General features: G+C 38.5%; 2 protein-coding genes across 4 annotated transcripts in view; one reads left to right on the forward strand and one right to left on the reverse strand.

Annotated features, from left to right (window-relative positions):
• LOC118517709 overlaps positions 1-15352 on the reverse strand; it is a 28390-nt gene that overhangs the window by 9776 nt on the left and 3262 nt on the right. For all 3 annotated transcript variants that reach the window (XM_036064155.1, XM_036064153.1, XM_036064154.1), the window contains exon 2: positions 7791-8145. In XM_036064155.1, the coding sequence (XP_035920048.1) occupies positions 7791-7897 (107 nt within the window). In that variant the 5' untranslated portion in view covers positions 7898-8145. The remainder of the gene's footprint in view (positions 1-7790; positions 8146-15352) is intronic.
• On the forward strand, positions 12688-15129 carry LOC118517710. Its single transcript, XM_036064156.1, has 6 exons — positions 12688-13477; positions 13566-13763; positions 13851-14072; positions 14253-14447; positions 14537-14767; positions 14857-15129. The coding sequence occupies exons 1-6, from the start codon at positions 13379-13381 to the stop codon at positions 14920-14922; spliced, it is 1011 nt and encodes a 336-aa protein (XP_035920049.1). The 5' UTR covers positions 12688-13378; the 3' UTR covers positions 14923-15129.

A 15352-nucleotide genomic window follows, 5' to 3' on the forward strand; every position in this document is an offset into this window, starting at 1 on the left:
GAATTTTCTTTTTTCCGTCGTTGCTTCCCCACTTTCACTGCATTGCATGTATTCGAAGCATCCTCCCATTGAAAATCAATGATAATCAAAATGGTTTATTGAGATGTATGAACAAAGTACTAATTGAAAAGCACAACCCTCGGTGTATTCTTTCTTACAAAACCGGCCGCCTCTGTAAAGAGCTGTAGTAATCCATCAAACTCTGAAAAGGAGATGATTGACTGCTAATGCTATCATGCTTGGTCTTGCGTAACGCAGCACAGCCTTAAACTGTTTCATCCGTCGGTTTAATACACGGCCTGTGAACTATAAAAATATCCTTCCACATTCATGCCGCCTTTAAACGGCGCGGCTTCGTATTCGTATCGCATCATTGCTGTGCGGCCGCATTCGGGGCAGCCCCGGGAACCCTTGCTAAAGAGTGTCGCCCCACATTCTTAAGGATGCGAAGGAGCAACAGAAGGTGGGGCCGGTTTTTGCAAGCGACCGATCCGATGGAAACTGAGTAAGGTGTTTCGATTGGACAAACTTCTACTAAACCACCACCAGCCAGCCTTCATTATAGTCATCATCAGGGAGCATCGTCGTTACATCACCATCAGTGTTATCGTTATGTTTATCTTTATGAGCGAGCGCGGGGACAGGATGTACACAAGAAATGTGAAGTCTCAAGTGCGGAAATGATGATTTAGGGCGCACTTTGCTGAAAATGAATCAATGTTGGAACATTTTTTTTGTTTAATAACTGAACCTGGTACATTACCGGGTTTGTTTGCTATTTCAATATCTGGAAATTTTCTTAAAAATGAAATGAATCGACACTACAGCTACTGTGTCGATTGATTAATTGAAAAATATAAAAATGTATAAAAAATTTACAAAAACAAAATTACTAAAAACTTTAAAAACGTAGAAGAACAGCGTGGAAAACGTAGAAAAGCGACAACCTTCTATTTTGGAAAGATCCGAATCATTGATGCTGCCATGCTTAAGCCTCCATCGGTTCAATTCCTTCCCACGCTTCATCGAACATGAAATTTGAATTGTTTTCGTTTCGCATAAGTATTACAACACTGAAACATGGTATGCTCTTACGCATATATGCTTCTTTCTGCACAGTGGGGGAAAAAAGCCTTATTTAAACTTTTCTAAACCTGTCAAACTGGCAAGCACCAAAGTACAAATCCCGATCTAATATAACATATTAATGAAAGCGGACTCATTTGAGTTGTAGCACCAGAAACCATGTGCTAGACACGAAATCAATAACTTCCTATACACTATACAAACAAACACACACACACACACACACACACACACTTTGTATGATGTATTATTATACGCTGTGCGGCTACAGCACCGACAACGACGACGACACTTCAGATCCAATAATCGTTGAAAGCCACCAGCGAGAGCCAGCAAGTAACTAGACTACTGTACTGTATTTTTCTCCTTAATGCTTTCATAAGTAGAATAAAGCGGCATAAAGTAAAGAAAAAAGTGCGAAACAAGCGGCAGAGTAATGGAAAACGCTAAAGGCGAAATCGTTACATCAGAAAAGCATAAAACTATTCAAATCAGTGTTATGTGTGTACTGTGTTCGGAAAGCGAAGGTGGTTTTGCATGGAAGCGGGAACCACACAAGGACAGCCTAAGAAAAATGTGTGGGGTTGTGGTTGTGTTTGTGTGGCACAGAATGAGGAAAACCCGTATATAGACTGTGCATATACACCGCAGCGGTATTTACCGTGCAATGACCTACCAAAAGCAAAATGCGATGGAAAATCCATCTCCGACACAGAGCGGCTAGCTAGAATAAAAACAAGATTCATTCATAAACGCTGGGCCTTTTTTTTAAACACTCGCTCATGGCACTAGTTGCATGGCGGGTGGTGACCAAGCGAAGGCTGCTGACAAAGCAAACAAACAACTCAAACACTCACACGAACCGAACCGCAACGGTAGATAGATGAAATGTGTACAGAGATTTTTGTTTTGGAAATGGTTGTAGAATTTTAAATTATGGCCTATTCAATAATACTAAGCTATCAGTTATTCAACTGTGCAAGATTCAGCGAGAAATGGGAATTGTTTGTATTATTAGACTAAAAACTAATACACTATTTTACGCACGTCAGAACTTATGGCTGAATCGTACAACGTGAAGAATTCTTTCGTACGGGGCGGTCCGGTGGTCCGGTCGTAATTTGGTCCGGCAGGACCGGGGTTCAAATCCTATCCAGACCATTCCTCCGTAGTGAGAACTCACTATTCACCTACGCGATATCATTAAGTCTAGTAAACCAGAAATGACAGGCATGACCTTTAAGAGTTCGTTAGACCGAGAAAAGAGAGAAAGAGAGAGAGAGAGAGAGAGAGAGAGAGAGAGAGAGAAGAATTCTTCCCAGAGGTATTTTTCCCAATGCATTTACTGATTGATTCAAATTTATCCCAGGAGCGCAAACAAAAAATATAGCACAGAGCAAAGCAAGTCCTTCATTCATACAAGTCGGCATTAAATTCGATCCAGTTTGTTTGTGTGCTGGTGGCAGTGTTTGAAGCTGATACTTACGACAATTTACTAGAAGATTGCAGGATTGGACTTCTACAATCGGTCGATCCTTATCGGTATTCCACCAACAAAGTAATGTTCGGCTCAACAGTTGCATGATTTTAAAATTGTTGCAAAACAACGAGTACGGGGCCAGGCATATCACTCGTGTCTCTAGCGCAACCACCTTCACAGGATCGATATTACTCATGGCGTTATATCTGTTTTTCCTTTATCCGCCATCGTCTTGCTTGCCCCTTCTATATATCTATCTATATGTTCCCCTTTAATTCTAATTATGTATCGCTACGGCGGGACGGGACGATGCGTGTTAACTGATGCTATTCGGTTACCGTGTTCCAGCTGAATAATTAACTCAGCATCGAGGAATCAATCTAAGCTTATTCGATCCCCATCCGGTATTGACAGGAACAATTTAAATTGTTCGAGCGAATTTCTGCCGCGTCTCGTCGTTTTGGAGCACGAGGCTAGAAGTTAAAATTGGCTGTGTGTGCGGCAGAGATCGATCGTTGGAATCCGAATTTGGATCGACCGTCCGATTGAGTGCGCTGAACCACATTTTTCGATTACCTTTTTTTATTCCAAAAAGTGCATCTTTATTGATTACTGCAACGGCTGAGAGAGCTTTTCCGGAAAACTACCAGCGCTTTATACAAAACAGACTCTCGCTCAACAGACTTTTGCCCGAACAGGCCGGCACAAGATAAAACTGAAGTGGCAGATATCCGGAGCGAATGAGTGAGTTCTGATTTATCGCTTCAAAAGTTGCTGAATTTGGGAGGGCATGATTTTCCAGATGGGTTTTGTTTTTTCTTATTTGTAACGAATGTGTACAAGGAAGAAGTATATATTTTTTCATAGTTTTAACTTAATTTTAGCAAGAAATAAATTTAAGAGCAAACGTTGTTAGGGGTTTGCAAAGTGCATCTTTCATACATTTCATTATTTTTTTTTAATTAGGTCCGCCTGCTAACTGGCAGTGCTACAGTGTAATAAAACTGTTAGAAAAACCATTCACAAATTAGACACAGTCGTTATTGACGTTGGCCACTTCAATCCCCTGTATCTCATTGGCTTTAATCCCCTGTTCCAGTGATGATGAGATGAGAAAAATGAATCCAATTTGGAAATCCAATAATTGAACCAAATCCTTATAGGGATTCGAATCATTTGTATCTCAATCAGATTGGAAACGGATAAAGTACTCCCAATCCAAAACTAAACCATCGAATCCTACTTGGATCGATCCTACTTGGAAGCTGAATCGGATCGAATCTCAGTCGAATTCGAATCCGATCGAATCCATAAATATTTCTAGGGATTGAATATTCGAAACTTCCGAGCCCCGAATCTTTCAACACTGGTTCCAACACTTTTTCTTCCTGACTTAACGATCTCTTTGGACTTGCCTGTCATTGCTGGCAAGATTTACTGATTTGGATAGTCACTCTTCACTACGTGGAATACAATCCGGATGGAATTTGAACCCCAGGGTCTTGCCGTGTGAAAGCCGGTGAAACTGTTGCCACTTCCACTGAGCCGCCTCAAACTTGCGATAGGTTGTAATCCGCTCACTATCATCAAGTGAGACAATCTAGTAGATGTCGTATCATCGAGGCAGCGGTGAAATCAGTTCCTTGGATGAAGTGTTCTAAGCAGAATGGAAGTTGGGATCCCCCGACTAATGGAAAGTTCAATGTTAGTTTGGGGCCTTTATCGAGCTGTTTTGTTAGAGTTTTGTTAGAGTTGAGTGGTTTTGTTATTAAACCTTTAAGGCAGACATAATAGTATACAAATAAAGATAAAGATAATACTAGGACTTAAGCAAACAGTTTGTATCCAAAAACTTAGCTAGTAATTTCAGATCGTTTCTGCTCTAGTCAGGATTCACATTACGTTAGTGTTTCTACACTATTTCCTCCGCTTATCTTTTCACGAACACTACTGCTCCAAAAATATCCCCCGCTAAACCCAATGCCTATCTTTATTAATTTTATTCTCCACATTTTGTATGAAAATATATGACGCCGATATTGATAATGGTCTCCTGAGGAGGTGGTTGCAAAATGTTGTGAACCCCCCTTAAAGTTACCCGTGCGCACCATTAATGCAATTAGTTCTAACAACCACAACCATGGGTAAAAACATGTTAACTCACCTAGCCGGCTTATCGCAACATTCTCTTGCGGTTACTATTCTCCCATTAGAATCGATGCTACAAATGACGATGGTGATGGTGTGTTAGGTGAAGCGTTAAATAAAGTATTATGAGATCATCACGAGCACAAACTTGTGGATGGAACACTTAGTAGGCTCGGAAGTATATAAATGTTATTGTTGTCCGTAAGTTCATAATGGACTTTCAATATAAGATTAAAAGTGGTTGTACCGCTAGCGTTGCATATTAACAGAAGCAGGAAATCTTTTTGGGATTACAAATGGTAACGAATGCGAAATCCATTTTTAAACAAGTCACGAAATACGAGATATTTGGACCTTCAACTGCTGAAACAGGCGAGATTAACGAGATGATTAATAGCAGCGATATTGAAGTTATCTTATTAGCACCGACTAAACTATCCCCATCAGGTTAGGCCTGCATCAATCGACTTGCAGTTATTACCAACAGTCGGATAGGCAATAGATGGAGTCTCTTCTTCTTCTTTGGCTCTAAAAATTCGAAAGGTCTGCCGTTTCTGATTTCCATGACATATTTGTATCAGTAGTGGGATAGTCAATCTCGTGGACGGGGATACGGTCCAGACGGGATTCGACATCCGGTCCAACAGCGTGTAGACTGGCTCGTAACAAAAATGGTCCTTTACGACACGGTAGTGCCATCGAATGCTACGGGTAAATGAACCGAAGATGGCATAACAAACATTAAAAAATACTCCAGATAGCGCTTTTGCGCTACGATCGTCCTTGCACCTGTTTAGCGACATCTAGTGGTAAGTAGATGTAGCAGTTTTCTCTTCTTTATTTCGGATTTTTTTATTTCAAACATTTAATCACACGGTTTTAAACAATAATCGTCCAAAAAGAACAGAAATACCACTGGGTAAGTTATATGAAACTATAATAATGATTAGTTTTCACTTGATTTTGTCGCTACTGCCATCTTTTATTTTCCATTCTTTCAACTAGTTCTGAACAAATTATACCTCTGGTGCGAATAATCTACCACAATTTCTGATTTTTTTTCTTAACTTTTGGAATTGTATAAACTTGGTAAGGCATTCAACTTGGTGGTTATACAGCAACGGACAAAAGATACTTGTATACCCGATTTTTTAACTATTGCTTTCGATACTTCTACCAGGTATAATCAAAACTAAATTTGAAAAAAGCATCCTCAACAAGATGCTATTTCAAACTTGGTTTTTGTTCAAAAGTTGACGAATCATTGAGTAACAATAATAAAAAACCAAATTAAAACAGCGGCAAAAATAAAAACACATCAGTTAATTTTTCTTGTAACAGAAAGAGAAGATGCCCAATGCCATTAAACAACATTTAGTTCGAGTTTTCAATTTGATGAATAGTCTTAGTTTATTGCAAAATATGTTTTGGCTATAAAACTATGTCAATAAAATCAAAACCATAGCCTCAATTTTACGATTAAAAATCATTTGGAGTGTCTTATTCTATTGTCCGCCTTTTGTATCTGAGGGCAAATCGCGATTTTGTTCTAATGCTTCATTAAAACAAAACACCTTATACTAAGTTCCAACAAAGGTAAAATGAACTGCCTCAAAAATCTTCAAAATTATTAATTTTATTAAATAATTTATTAATTAACAGTGATTATGGTACTTATCTCGTTTGCTTGATTGAAGCTACAGACTGAAGCTAATAAAATATCGTAACTTCATGTGACATTTAATCTTTAACAGCAACGAAGTACAACATTAAGATGCTTATAAGGATGCCTTACACTAGGTTCCCAGATGTAGTGTAACCATCAACCATGCTCATTTGTGAAGCGCACTGAAGAGCTTCGCATAAAGCAATAAAAACTTTGCAATGCAATATACCATAGTCACTCATCTCCATTTGAACCTTCTTTCCATGTCTTTTGCAAAAGATTATGAGAGGCGCGTTACAAAAGGACTTAACAAACCAGCAGCAAACTTTCTGCTAACCAGATAAACACTTTAGCAACTGGTAGAACGGAGCATGTCCATCAAAAGCCCTGCGGCACTTTCATGCATGCTTGTAACACACATAATCAATGTTAATATGATTAATACTGCTTTATTCAAGTACAACATATGATTTTGTGTTGCAGAATATATTATTTAAATTTCGAATTACCTCTCATACTGTTGTATTCCTACACTCTTTCACCTTAATGTGATTTTATAGAGTACAAGTGAGAGTATTTAACTACAAATCGATAAAAAAAAATCGAATAAGCCAAACAGGTACAAGCTAAGACCTCATTATTCTGTATAAAGCCATTACAAGTTTCAGCTATAGTTCGAAATTGTATAACATGAAGGCGTTTAAATAGGTCAATAACATTAAATTTCAATAAACACAACACTAACGATCGTTCGCTACAATAATGCTTCACTTTCAAATCTCACATACGGGCAGAAGGTAAGTGCTGTGCGCTCGTTAACATATTACTCTTTCATTTAATTTAAAACCCTGGCATGCAACCGTCGAACGACAAGACAACCACTTCAAAATCAATGAAACAGCCCTTATCATGTTATCTGTACCGTACAAATATGTGCTGTGACAACAAAAGCCGCTGTAATTCATTGTTAATATGTTTTGCAGCTTGTTGTCACCACATTATATACGTGATACGTTTTTCATTGATTGCTGCACCGTATCACACCAGGGCTACAACAGGCACGCATAAAACTCGTATACTGCACACAGCAGCAAAGGTATGTGTTTAGTAAATGTTAAACAACTTTTCGTTGCTGTTGCTAACACTTCCATTTTGTTATAAATGTACGTCTGCTTTCAATAACAATTCTATCACATCAATTTCGACTTATCTACATTCAATTTAACCAAATGTGCAACAATATTTTATGATGTACGATTTAAAATAGTTTTGATTGTTTCATAGAATAGAATTGTTTGAGAATGTAGGGTTTTCAAAAAATGTAAGTAATATTTCTGAATAATTAAACTGCAATTAAAATGCTTAGAAGCGCAGAGTTTAACACTAAAAACCGTGTTGTTGTATACGTACCATTGTGTGATGAAATCTGGATTAATTGCAAATATGGTGGATGTTCGATTGGTCGCGTCCGATCCGTTGTACTCGCCAGCCGATGATACAAAGTTGTAAGCATCCATAGCAAGATGCGTCCGGAAGATTGACTGTTAAATGGTTAACGGATTTCGATCAAGTGCAAAAAACATGTATCTCCGCTTCGGTAAGTCAATCTTGGCACTGCAGCGTGAGCATAGTTCTTTCAATAGTGATTAGAATAAGCAGACGTTCTGGACAGTGCGAAGTGCATGATGCAATACAATCATGAAGTTTTAGCTGAGTGTGCTACGTACAGCCGCAGCCTTCATTTCTTCGCTGCATTGCGACCAATCTGGAACAGAATGAAAAAAAGAATGAACTGTTAAAATATTGCATTTACATTGAGGAACAATTTTATTAATGCATTTCAATACATAATATTCAAACAAAAATTCTGACGTGAACTAAAAAAAAAGGAAAGGTTCTGGGGTGGATAAACTGACAAAATAGTCTGTAACCTGATCATGCCATTACGGCGTGCTGAACTATTAACAAACCCCAACCATGATGTTGTCCACGATAGTACTGAACCACTCAGGATTAAATCTACACAGAGATGGTTCATGCACAAGATTATGCTGCCTCCTGCCTAAAATGCAAACCACTGGAAAACAGCTTCACTTCATACTATCATCACATTATACTTCAAAAACACTAGAGCGGTTTTATGGTTCATGCTTGACATTTGGCCTACCGCACCGAAGGGTGGAGGTCAAATCTCAGCTGGGCCGACCCTCGCCAAACCAAGTGTGGACTTTTGACGATGTGGCTTACATTAGATTAGATAGGCATTATGCAGACACGACAGGCATGATCCGCATGGTCCAGTAAATTGTAAAACCAGAGAGCAGCGAGTAAGAGAGACAGAAGATGGAGCACTAGGGCTTTACTTAAAATGTTTCTGTTACAAAAAAGCATGTTTATTGTTATATATTTGATTATTCAGTCATGCGAAACATACTTATGAAAAACATCAAGCTTATGTACTATAGTACAGCTAGAGTTGTATTGCTATAGTACTACTGTATGTTGCCACCGTTTAAGCAACGAAACAGCATTTCGATACACGTCTCGCGAACATTTCATGTTTCGATAAAGCATTTACACAAACTCGTTATGAACTACCTTTCTATAACTAGAGTTCCATACGGGGATTTTTTTTTCAATATTTTTATGCTCACATTTTGTACGGAACTTTAGGAAGCACATGCTTCATATTGTGCGTCACCACAACCAGTCATTAAATCTCAAGTCGTGCAACCTCACTCGAAACTTGTGAAGAAGGTAAACTAATAACTACTATAATATTCATAGAATTCTTTTCATACTATTCCATAGAAGGGCAAGCGTGTTTTATCGCGTGCTAGCATCGTCTACCCTGTACGGAGGCACTTATCGTCATGCTGCAACAGTAGATATAATAAATATGGAACAAAGATAAACAATAAAATAGAAAGAAAAAAAACGGATGCTTGAAATACCACAAACGCTTACCGAAGCGCAGATAAGTTTCTGTACTGTAGAGAAATTAAAGTGCATTAGAATGAAGCGTTTCTCTTATGTTGATTCCAGTGCTGGGGTGGAGTTACTTAAACTTCAACGATAGGTAAAAGTTTGCTTCCATTTTACCATCTTACAATAACTTAAGTAGCTAACTGTAAACATCGCTGTTTGCCACAGGTGTGACAGTTCTGGACGCCAGGGAGCAAGACGGTGTGCCTAAAAGAACTTGAGATCAACAGTGCTCGGTACTTGCGCTGTCTCCGTGCTTGGGGATTAACTTCAAACCGGATTTTCATACCACCTCTACATCTTGCTACCCATTTATTCCTTGCACTCTCATGCACTGTAGCATAAAGTAAAAAAAAAGTTGTGAAAAGAAGCTGGTACATTCGTTATTAACCTATTCTCGTTTCCTCACAGGCAGCAACAGCATTTACAAATATAAAATTAGCTTATTTCTATAACACCTGCGGAATGGATACAAATCTCAGCTAGACCTAGAAGTACCCTTTCGAAGAACTGACCATTCGGGGGCCGTGGGTAATTCCAGACCTGTTGTTAAGAGCATTAGGCAGGGAAACTTGTTGTTAAAGGCCATCACGTGTCGTCGAACCAAACTAGCACGAAGAAATAACTATCTTGTCCTGCTAAAGACAGTATTGAGAATATACAGCGTATGCACGACATAGAATGCACCTAATAAGACTAAAACTAAATAGAAATAAAGTCAATCTTGAAATATTCCTCATTATATAGTAATCTTTAAGTATAAAACTAGTATTTACACAGTTCTAACCTTGAATGGTCCTTTCATTTGAATGAAAAAAAAACAACATCGAACGCTTTCACAACTGATAAATCTTCATTGATCCTTCAGTGGGGTGCACCATGAAATCAAACCTATGAACACCGTTTTCGAAAATAACCACATCATCGCGATGGACTAGTTTATAGGTATTTCGTCGCCCTACCGCTCGCAACAAAATACATTCGCTCCTGCGTCGATGTGACTTTGAAGCACGGGCGGTAATTGTGTTAGTTAAATTTCCGCAATCAATCACACACAGGTGATGAAAAATATTCTGCTGCCAGAGAGGATAACAACGTTAAATTTCAATTTCTCGGTGCTTACAGTTTATAGCCCTAAGCGTTTTGCTACGGCTGGCTCGCTCGCAGTACTATGCCCTAGTGCTGATAGTTATACTAACATACATATATACAAGCAGCACTTGGGCAACAGTTGATCGAAGAAACTTCCAAACCGTCTGCTTGGGAAAGTATGTATGAATTCGCCAAGACAAACAGTGTGGTTAGAAAAATTCCAGACGGTTACCAATCGGGCAACTTATTTACACATCATAAAACATTTTGAATCACTTACATAAACGAGCATTGAGTTTATTGGTCAGCAGCTTTATACAGTCCTGAACAGAGCTACAAGAACACCTGTTTTTTTTTAAGAATTAAATAAAACTAAATAACCGAGCTCACCCTGGATAAGGTGCCCTTTCACGGTTTGGTGAAGGAAATGTCTCCAAACCATCGTGATTTGTACTAATATTTGTAATTTAGCTTTAAGCAATACGGCCAGGCCGTGCCTTATGAATAAAAAAATGAAACTAGAAGAGATATCTAAAATTGATGATCTAGTAGTTTGTGGAGAATAGTAAAACACACATTTTGAAGAAAAAAATATAAAATTTTACACACATTTTAGCAACGCTTTTTTGTAATATGCAAAATTACATGTGTAACATAAATGTAATATCACTTTAGGAACACCTTTATGGGAAAATGTTATTCTCCGCTAAAGTAATGGGGTTTAATACCCTTCAAAGATACAAATAGCTAAATATAACTTTTATTGACGTAACTAGATTTTTGAATAATTTTATTAAGCGTCTTTGGAACCCTGCCAGACAATTTTTATGGGAAACATACATTTTTTCATACTTTAATTTTTAGTATTTTAAACATTGCATGTATTTATTCCATTTTTATACCCCCTAGGGTACTTTCAATAAACTTTCAAAACATGTATTTGTATTAAAGCTGTTTTTTTAAAACAGGTAGTACAAGAAACTGATAACCGAAGAAAAAAGTTGACAAATTTCGGAAATTTTTGGCATTAAATGTGAGCAGAATATCGAAAAGGATGTTTAAAAAAAGGCTATCTTTTTTTCGTATAGGTAAAACGTTACAGAATATTGGAAAAGTAAAGCAAAATTAATCTCACTGACAAAGTTTGCTGGGCACTCACCTCCAATTTTAGCTATCACTTCTAACATTTTTTAATTCATTACAAAAGGTGTTCGTGTAGCAAGCAATACGGCAAGGCCATCATTCATGAATAAAAAAGGTGTTCGTATAGTTGTGTTATTGACTCTGTAACACATTTAATTCCCTAGCATGATTATGAAAATTTAAAAATTGTTTAATTTAGTACAACCTGTGCTTACCCTAAAATAATTGTGAAGATTGTTCCTTGTGAATGCGAATAAGATGATTTATTGGTAATTTCGTTCTATTTTCTAGCGTAATAGAAACACCACAAAGAAACACCAAATCAGCGTGTAAAATCGCTATCAAACACATTCATGAATAAAACACATACATTTCCCATGAAATATTTACCCGACCTAAAGCGTTTATGATTTCACGATCGTTTTAATTGTGCTACGATTGCAGCATAAGTACCGCGTTGAAACAACGTGCCAAAATTATGTTATGAATGTTTTTTTTTTCAATCGCACAATTAAAGATTAACATAACAGACCGTGTTTAGCCTTTCCAACTATGAAAGCGAACAGACGAAGCGTTTGGTAAATTTCAAACCTTGATTTTTATGCACCGGACGACCGGGCTTCACCATACTGCTGGAAGTCTGACAATCGACAACCCGATTTCATCCGGTCGATAACATAAAGTTTAGCAAACTGCAAATGATTTTTTCACAGGGAAACACATACCCCGTTAAAGGTCACACGGGTGAAAAGCATTCCGCAGAACCAGGTAGCTAGTAATGCGATTCTATAAAGCAAGCAAACAATTCATAAAACGCTCATGTTAAGCTGCGTATACAAACAAGTATGAAATTTTAGATTCGCGAGCAACGTATTGTTCGGAGCCCGGGTAGTGGTAGTCCTTCATAGAGAGGAAAAAGAAACAACAATAAAACATAGATGCAACTTTCCCGTAAAGCTTACGTTCAGCTACAAAACAGAAGCTCCGCAAACGGTTGGCTGACGCATAATCGGAGATTCATTTTTTAAGTTGTTCACCTTGGTAGCGGTCAAGGCGGCATCGTGCCCGCCCGTACCCATCTCAGACGATCGTGCAATGCTGCCAGCATGGTAGCGTAGCTGTGTGCGTATCATCTGTGTACCGATGACTAACCAGAAATTCCGGACTTAACGGTGAATCCACAGGCAATCAGAACCGTCAAAACAGTAACGTAAATCACATTAGAAAGCTAAGGCCTATAAGCTTATTTTTATCGAAAAATCGAAACACAACAAGCGTGCGAAAGGTTAACGACTGTTGCAATCAACTGTTAAAATTAACGGAATATTTCATTCCGGCAATACATTAAACTACACCGCATTTCCGATGCCGAAATTTCACCCTGAGCCGTTTGATACTTTAACCGACGAAGCAGGCAAGTTTCGTCAACAATTTTAAGTCGTCAGCGAAGAGATAACTGCAGCTGAGCCCGTAGCCTATTAACCTGTAAACAATAAACAATGAAACAAACACCGACGTACTCGCATACCCACACTACCACCGAAACCGGTGGCCGTATGTCCGTACGGATCGAATTTCTTGAGATTATAGGTATAACATCGACGAAAGATCAAGCTAGTCAGTGTATGATCGCTCGTTGGTAAAGCAAGATCGCTTATTTTTTAAAAGTGCAGATAGTTGCTTCCGAGGTCAGTGACGGCTGTGTTAAAAGTGAATGTTTTGCTGCCATATAAAAGATACTGTTTTTTGTGCAACTAACTCGAACAGCGCTGTTCATCATGTGTAAACCTGTGCTGTTGCTTATTGCGGGACTGTGCTGTTTAAATGTCGGTGGGGTACTGAGCCAAAATAAACAATGTGCTCAAAATAATGAATATGTAAGTAGGTGATCGTCGTGTCGCACAGGGTTAGTGATAATGTCGCATGCTTGATCGCGAACGAATTTCTTTCCCAATCGTTCAACAGTGTTTAACACATCTTGACTGCTGTTCTCGAAGTTGCCTGAGCTTCTCGTACAAATGTGTTCCAGCGGCGGTAAGCTCTCCCGTCAGTGCAGTCATAGTACCGGTCAACCCGACTCCAATAGATACGGAAAATCGTTTTGGAGGTGATGACGGTGGTGCAAGTTTGACGCAAAAAACGTGTGCACTCAATGGAGAATATGTGAGTATTATATTTAATATCTAGGTGTTTGTTTTTGCTTAATTCATTGCTTTCCTAATGCTTGGTGTCGCATCTTCCTTCCTACAGTGTCAAACACACACGGAATGCTGCTCGGGTAGTTGTTTGAGCTTCTCCTATAAATGTGTGCCCCAGAGTTCGAATGGCCAGACAGTATCTTCTGTATCGAACGAACCAACGCCACAAACCGTACCCGTTAACTTTACTAATCGTTTCGGGGACGAAAGTTCAGTGAATCCTACCACTAAACCTAGCTCAACTACGAAGAAATGTGCTGGAATTGGCGAATATGTAAGTTGAAGAATTGTTGATGGAAAGAGCCAAATAGTCTTCATCATAGGCATAAGCCGTACGATAGTAAAGGTTTTGTGTTAATGCCAAATTTGATGGGTAGCTCATCCCTCAGGTTCTAAAATTGTAGCTTAAAATCATTTCTATCGATTAACGATTTTTTTTCTTCCGGTAATACAGTGCTTGACGTCTTCGGAATGCTGCTCTAAAAGTTGCTTAAGCTTCGCGTATAAATGTGTCAACAGATATGACCTTTATGCTGGCTCCGATCCAAATCCATCCACGACACCAATTGCTACCGCTAATCGATTTGGCGACTCATCAGTAACTACTACCAACACCGAAACACGTAAATGCACATCAAATGGATTATACGTAAGTGTAGTACCGTCAAAAAGATACATGTTTGTCAAACCAATGTACATGTATGACTTTGGGATTTTCCCCACACTTTCACCGTACAGTGCTTCCACAATAAGGAATGCTGCTCGGGGGCCTGCTTCAAATCCATATGCTCGACGGAGATCCGGCTTGGTGTACCAGAGTCAGAATTAACTCGCCCATCGGTTGCCAATGGACCCTACGTTCCTGTAAATGATTTGGACGATCTCATCTCGCGGTTCGGAGGTCCAGTCTCAACCACCGAACAAAATGTTAGACGTCAAGAAAGGCGATGTAAAGTCATCGGTGATGTCGTAAGTGTGCTCTGTACCTTAAAAACAGTTAATTACTGATATCAATATGAAAAGGGCCTCATGCACATTATTGTTTGTTTTTTTTTCAGTGTAATCGTCACGAAGATTGCTGCTCGTCAAATTGCCACTCATACAGACGAAAGTGCGTCAACTAAATTTATATCTGTAGCAGATTAATGCTTATTTTATTTGTAATCTCAATATATGATCAACTTATGTGTTTATTACACACAGTTCCCGTGTATTGTGTGGAAAGTGAAACACAGCCAATCTTAGTCCTGATACGATGAGTCAATTTGAAAAAAAACTAAAACATAAATGGTCCTTAAATATACACGATATCGAGCGTGCAAACCGTCTAATTTTTATTATATTTTCCTGTCCTAAAATATTGTCTAAACTAGTTCACAGAGTATAGAGAAAAACTTAGGAAATAGCTAGATCTCGTTAAAAAGATAAAAATTCTGCAAAATTCGTTGGTCAAAGTACTTGTTATGCAGCACAAACTGAATTACAGCCATAACTACTGAACAATAGCTGAACGAAACAAACAAATCTGCAAGGTAAGTAAAAAATGCTACAAAG

This window comes from Anopheles stephensi, chromosome 2 (assembly GCF_013141755.1).
Source record: "Anopheles stephensi strain Indian chromosome 2, UCI_ANSTEP_V1.0, whole genome shotgun sequence".
NCBI lineage: Eukaryota > Metazoa > Arthropoda > Insecta > Diptera > Culicidae > Anopheles > Anopheles stephensi.